This window comes from Sinocyclocheilus rhinocerous, unplaced genomic scaffold (assembly GCF_001515625.1).
Source record: "Sinocyclocheilus rhinocerous isolate Xijiao unplaced genomic scaffold, SAMN03320098_v1.1 scaffold998, whole genome shotgun sequence".
In the NCBI taxonomy this organism is placed as follows: Eukaryota; Metazoa; Chordata; class Actinopteri; order Cypriniformes; family Cyprinidae; genus Sinocyclocheilus; species Sinocyclocheilus rhinocerous.
The window spans coordinates 308,641-315,937 of NW_015662265.1; the positions used below are offsets into that span (position 1 = coordinate 308,641).

At 36.9% G+C, this 7,297-nt stretch overlaps 1 protein-coding gene across 1 annotated transcript in view; it reads left to right on the forward strand.

Annotated features, from left to right (window-relative positions):
• Positions 1-7,297, forward strand: part of LOC107728013 (regulatory-associated protein of mTOR-like) — a 319,255-nt gene that overhangs the window by 308,204 nt on the left and 3,754 nt on the right. Inside the window, exons 26-27 of the mRNA XM_016538066.1 lie at positions 5,114-5,220; positions 6,114-6,241. Of these exons, the coding sequence (XP_016393552.1) occupies positions 5,114-5,220; positions 6,114-6,241 (235 nt within the window). The remainder of the gene's footprint in view (positions 1-5,113; positions 5,221-6,113; positions 6,242-7,297) is intronic.

The following is a 7,297-nucleotide window of genomic DNA, read 5'->3' on the forward strand; positions in this document are numbered from 1 at the left end:
GCGCTTTGAATACACCCGGCATCCTAGTTTTCCTCATCTACTTTGTACTTTGTGATCAACAAACAAACTTAGGGCTGCACGATAAATCGCATGTGATTGTCATGCGCATCTCGTCAGTAAAGCCGATTCTGTGATTAATAGTACCGGTTAATCTCCATCACGTGCTTTCAGATGGAGTGGCATTTCACAGAGCCGTAGATCACCGACAAGCTACGCAATATCGCGTTCATTAGGTGAATTGCATTCGATTATGAACGCGATATTGCGTAGCTTGTCAGTGTTAGTGTTTTTATTAATGCCATTTATGTGTTTGTTAATACAGCATATAGCACTAGTCAACTAAATGAATGTAACATGGCAAAGATTAATGCACTTTTGGAAGTTGAATGTAAGGGAAATGTCATTTTGGAATTTCGGTGGTCTAATGTGATATTGTTGTTCTTGTTCATGATGAAATTTTATTTTATTGTTGTAATTAATGTATAGCAAACAAGATTACCCCGTTGAATTCATTTTGGGAGCGATGATTGATGAATGTATTTTTAGTCCAGTGCCTGTATATAAGATTAATATTGTTATGATATAATTATATTTTCATAATGATTTTTTTCTTCTCAAACCTTGTCTGTGGTGTAAAAACACCCCTGGCCAAATGCCCCCAGAGGGCATCACTTCCCACTTTGATAATTACTGTAGTTACCATGTTCTGAACATCACATCCTAACATGTATATTAAAGTTTTAATATTTTTTATATAGTTTTTTATATATTAAAGTTTTTTTGTCCTAAAACATAGAGACACAGATGTTGATGTGTCTGCATTCAAACATTTCAGTGGGCTTAACCCCTTAACTGTCACTCACATTTTTGAACATAGACGTGAAAGTGCACTATTGCATCTCGGAGCATGTGATATATTATAAGGAGTTACGATATGTTTTATGAAATAAAACGTAGTAAAGTAAAAAGTACGATCTTATGCTTTGGAATGTAGTGAAGTAAAAGTAAAAGTTACTCAAAATAAAACTACTCCAGTAAAGTACAGATACTTGAAAAATGTACTTAAGTACAGTAACGAAGTAAAACTACTCCGTTACTGTCCACCACTGTTTAATTTACCTATTGTTGTTGTGTGTGTGTGTGTGTGTGTGTGTGTGTATTTATATATATAGCCTATATATACTGTATATACACTCACAGATTCTCATCTTGAGAATCTTTATTTCCCAAATGAAATTAATCCAGATCATAACCAAATAATAATAATAATAAAAAGAAATACCTGGGATAATAACCCAATGAATGACTCTTTCACAATAAAAACCTTAATGGCAGGAGAAGATCTCAGTCACGTACATCCGAACGCGAGAAGATTCTTGAACTTCTGGCTTTCCTGAAGAACTCCTGCACATCTGTGCTACTTTAAGATGGATGAGCAAAGTTTTGGCTCTGGGAACTGATTTCAGCCTTGCTATTCGGCTCCCTGTGAGAAAACCTGATTTACTTGGCAGATGTCATGCTGAGAAACCACAGCCTTGTTCTCCCTCACTTTCCTGCAGTGTGTGTATGTGTGGATGTAGATAAGATATGAGGGGAATTAAATTCAGGTGGAAAATCAGTGTGGATCATATCTGTGTTTGTGTGTGTGTGGGGGGGGAGAGACGGAGAGAGAGAGCCCGTTTCCATGTAAAAGTGTATGTTTGTCTGAGTCTGATAGGCCCAGTCCCAAATGCTACCCTGAAACCTTGTGCCATACTTTAATCATGTAATGCCACATATAAAGTGTTGATAGGCCAAGTGTGAATTGAGAGTGCATGGTAACCGGTATGGAGGCATTCTCGAGCCCCCTTCTGAAACCTAAATTGAAAGATGAAACACCCTACCATCTTGTGAACTTTTCTGACATTTGTATAAAAGCTATTGCAAGACCACAAGTGCGCATGAAGTGCCCTATTTGGGACAGGGCTACAGATCACATTCTGGTGTGTGTTTACATGTGTGCTAACATGGTGGTGTCTTCTGGCTGATAAACTGACCGGCCCTCCTGATCTCCTTCCTGTGCTCTTCCCTTCTCTTCCTCTTCTCCTTTCACAGGTTTGACCCGACGGGTCTCAATCTATCTTGACAGAAGTAAGCAGGGAGGTGAGTGCTTCTCTCTCTTCTTTTCCTTTACCTCTATTTGATGTTTGCACATGTGACACTGAGCATCTAATGTTTTCCCATTCCCAATTATAGCCTAACATTTTTCTCTGCATTCATCCGATTGGCTCTTTTAATTCATATTTCAATTCTGATTGGTGGAAGTCAAAGCTTACCAGTATTTAATTTTTTTCCTTCTTCATTTTAAGCACTATTTTTGGTGAAAAAATAGGCACAATTCTGTAGAAAGTAAGTAAAAGTAGCTTTAGTACAGAGCTCATTTTAGTAGAGAAATTAATTTTAGTCTGGTGCTCAATTTAGTTGATGAAAGCAAAATTAAATGAGCTCAAATTTACAAACACACAGGAGATATAGAGACTGTAGGAATTTATCAATGATGAACATAGCATTTTTGTTGAAATTTGTGAATTTTGTGTGAGCTTTTTGCTCTTGTTTATTATAACACACATCTGAAGAAAGGTAATGAAAATGTTGTATCAACGTTTGCTTTTTGTAATATTCCCTGAGCAACATCACAGTGTGTGTGTTAATCTTTCTTGAATCAGAATTTGTGTGTGTTCACACAGGTGTATATTGTGCTACTTGAAGAAGAAAATATGTATGTTTGTATTGATAAGAATATGTATTATACTATGTATAAACATCTTTTTTGCATATCAACTACTTAAGTCATCAGAAGTTTGTAATTATTAGGTCTTAGTTTATTCATTTAAGCATAACACTGGAATTCCGACCAGTGAAGACAAACCTTCTCTTCCCTAAGATTGGATTTTTGATAGACAGCAGAAAGTAGGGCAGCAGTGCTACACTTCCAGCATGTCCTGATCCACATAACTTTTGGCTGTGTGTTAGGGACACTCATATAAGGTTGTTCTTTTCTCTAATGATTGAATAGAATCAGAGAATGACAGCCAGTCAGTCAGAACTGAACCAGGGCTCCAGATCAGTCAGGACCCCTCTTGTCCTTCAAAAGGTGCCGATAGCGTGAGAGCAGAAGCTTTGCAGTAAATTGGAAGTTGGTTTTGGTCAGTTTAATCTAGAGGTCTACTCAGGCAATAAGCTGAAGCTGGAAGCCCTGTGACCTGACCAGTGCTGTCAAATTTTAAGACAGAACCCAACCTGAACCGGAGTCTCTCACTCTCAGTCTGTTTTCTAATCAAGTGAGTAGACCCAGACACTTGAATTCTCAGCACTCTTACTAAATTATGAGTGCATTTGTGCACAAAATGAGCTGTTAAAATCTCAAGCCTTCATAGACACACTGCGTCCCAAATGACACACATTTATACACTATGTACTTATGCACTATGTACTCAACCATGTAGTGTATGAATTTCATAAGGTTATTTTGTCATTCATAATCAGAGTCTGATAGCCCCTCCCCCTTTGCAACAAAATTGAGTGCATGAAATGTCCAACATTCCACACTTAATTTTTTCGGTTATTTAAGTGCATCATCCGGGTTTTTAAAGTGCACTTTTTCTTTTTGGAATTTTCAGTGTGAACACACTACTTGCACTATTTATACTACAAAACGTCATAGAATAGTGCATAAGTACGCGATTTGGGACGCACTTATAAACTTTATATGTGGACACCTGCTTGTAATTAGCAGGTTTGGCTATTCCAGTGAAAACAAATCTACTCATGCTACTTCATACAGTGACATTCTAAAGACATTTAAATGACAGTGCCTCAATGTACAAGCAAGGTTCATAGAGAAAACTCTAGTGTGGAGGCACTTAACTGGCCTGCACAAAGACCTGAACCCCACTGAACATTCTGGGTTGAATTGCAATGCCAAAATCAATGTCTGGTGCTGAATAATCTGCTCTTGTGTCTAAATGCAAGAACATCACAACAGCCGTGTTCTAATGGAATGCCTTTCAGAAAAGTGGAAGCTATTATAGCAGCAAAAGGAAAATCAACTCCTTGTTAATGCACATTTGACATTAAATGTTCAACAAGCATGTAAGGCTGTGGTGTCCTTATCCTTGAAAACCATAGGTAAACACAAGAGAAATATGACTCACATAGCATTAAATACAAGAAACAACCCAAAACATAGTTTGCAATGACTGATTTTTTTACAATAAAGTCTGTTAGGTTGCCTTTTGATGTTCATTGTTAAATTTGGATCTTGAAGTAAACCAGTTAAGAACCACTTGACAACCACTTGTTTTTTTTTATTTTATTCATTTATTCTACATTTTATCTATATTTTATTCATTTAATCTACAGTTGCTGTCTATAATCTATATTATCCGCACACTAATGAAATCGTTTTGTTATTTACAATGACATCTAATCTACAAAGGAGAATCAGACAGCTGAGTCTCTCAAAGAGAATCCTGTTACTGGATCATAAATGAAATCATCTTATCTTTGATTGGTGTCAGCATGAATAACTCGCCACATGAATAAATTGCCACTTAATCCTGAAATTAACACATTGACAGTCGTATGAATGTGTCTGCTGGTTTATTGTTTTCTTTTTTAAGTGATCTTTGTAATTCCTCCATCTCTGTTCACATCGTTCTTACTGTCATAAGAATGGCCCTGGACCATAGACCTCTTAACCACTTCTGAAGATGCGAGTTAGTGCTTTTGCAAGCTAAAAGGTTCAGTTTAAGATTTGCTGATCTTGATCTTTTTTTTAATCCAGCCCCATATGTGGCTTTGATTTATTATTATTTTTTTTTTATTAAAATACTTGTGTATTCTTTCTTTCTTTCTTTCTTTCTTCTCTTTATTTGGTTTAAACTTTAAGAGGTGTGCATCTTTGAGAAAGAGGTGCATTTACCAACATTTTTGTTCTGAAAGAAATGAAAACCAAAAGATGAATGTGTGCCTGTATTATCTTTTTTCATAACTTACAGACATGTCAGGAGAGCCCAGAGAGTTGTATATTTGATTGTGTATGTGTGTAAAGCTTCTGTACTCTCTTTTGAAGGTGCAGGTATGGTGGTGGACTGGGAGCAGGAGACTGGCCTCTTGATGACGTCAGGTGATGTTCGAGTCATACGGATCTGGGACACAGAAAGGGAAATGAAAGTGCAGGTACTGGCTGAGTTGCACAGGCACACACAAATACACACACATTCACCTTAAAAACATCGGTTCCAGATGAGATTTGTAGTGCCATCATATATGTGCACCACTGTCTTGCTTCATAGTTAAATAAAACGTTCTTCCCTATTAGTTTCTCTCTGGCCTCTCTGCTTTCCCTCTCTGCCTAAAATTACAACTTTTCAAAGTTCCTACATGAACGTTTTCATTGATTGATACTGCAGAACCTTGTGTCATTGTTTTTGGTGAGCAGTCATTCAGTTCAATTTAGCAGTTTGTCTAAAGCAGAAACTCTAAAGCTGGCATTTCACTCTGCAGTCAGACTTGCTTTTATGAGAAGCCATACTGGACAAATGTGAAGCAAACCACACTAGAAACGATAGAAACTGATCCTGCTGTTCCATTCTCATAGGTTGTGTCTCTCTCACACTTGCAGTTTCAGATGTGATCCAATTATAATATTATGATACATCTTGAAGTATTGAACCGCAACATACTCTGTGTACTAAAAATCTATTTTTCGAAATACAGTTTATTGAGCCTTTACACTGTGTCTGCACGGAGCAACCATTGTCTAACCAAAGCGACCATTGTAAATCTATTTATAAAATCAGTTTTATTCAGAGGCCCAAACTGAGGGAAACTATTCAATTTGTTTGCTGATATTTACATGCAGTTGCTGATATTTATATGGCCAAAAAGTAAAATAATATTCCGATAGCTTGTAAATCAATGAAATTTTACATAAAATGCATATTAATATCAGTTGTCACTTTTATCTCCCAATAATATGTCTTAGTATGATATTGAAATGCTTTAGTATTTAAATGATATTTAACTGCACTCCTCCAAAAACTCATTCAGCTTTTGTGTCTGTGTTGCAGGACATCCCAACAGGAGCAGACAGCTGTGTGACCAGCCTGTCATGTGATCCTCAGCGGTCACTGGTAGCTGCAGGTCTTGGAGACGGATCGGTTCGAGTGTACGACCGCAGAATGGGACCTAACGAATGGTGTGTCAGCATTCACAGATTTCTGTGTACAATCACTAACCTATCAAACGCCTCACCTGAATTACATTATTGAACCAACTCTCAGAGACTTTCACTAACAATCATGTGAGATGGATCATTAAGGAATGAGCTGTTATTGACTTTTGGGTAGAATCAAAACACTGAATCAACCATCAGAGACCTTTGAAAAGAGTCATATTACTGAATCATAAATGTATTCATCTCTGATGTGCCGTCACAACTGGTATGACTCCATAAATCAGACATCTCAAAATCTAAAAATCATTTCTAACTGGCTAGATCAGAAAATGATTCAGCATGAAACTTGTGGCTATACGCAATTTCACTCTTGTGCTGCACCACTGAGCTTGTTTTATTTTGCATTTGGTCTTGGTTGAATAAAAGTAACAGTAACTCGCATCTCTGTGTGTCCACTTGCACTCACCCATAAATTCCATGAGAAAACATTGTAATTAAGTCATAAAAAGGCCTATGAATAGTTAAATAATGCTAATGCAACAACTCCCTCTGGCTCTAGCATTTCCAAACGCTCAAGATTTTTCCTCTGCTAGTCACGTGTCCGCTCTCTTCCGTGCCTTATTATTTCTTTGCTTTCATGCACCTTTAAACACTCCACCTCTGTGTCCCACAGCTCATTCTGACATTTCCTGCGTCACACTGTTGTTGAGTTCCTTTTCCTTAATTTGCTTGCAGTCTGGCAACCACTGTACTTAAATTGCTTAATGAAATCGAAGTGAACTTGCATCATGACCTCTGACATGCTGAAGTTTTGTCACAGAGGAATATGTCTGTAAGAGAATTTCCTTGCCTCCAGTAACATTGCTGGAGTGCTCATGGTCATGTTTCAGTCTAGTTTAAAGGTGGTTTCTTCTGGCTACTTTTAAAAGTGTTTATTAAATACAGATTTGTTTCACCCTTTTCCCAGAATCATGCTGTCATACTTATAATTTTAAAAACCTTTCATGCAACTATTATTACATTTTAAAACTATGATCATCTATACAAAAAATAAATAAATAAATAAATATATATATA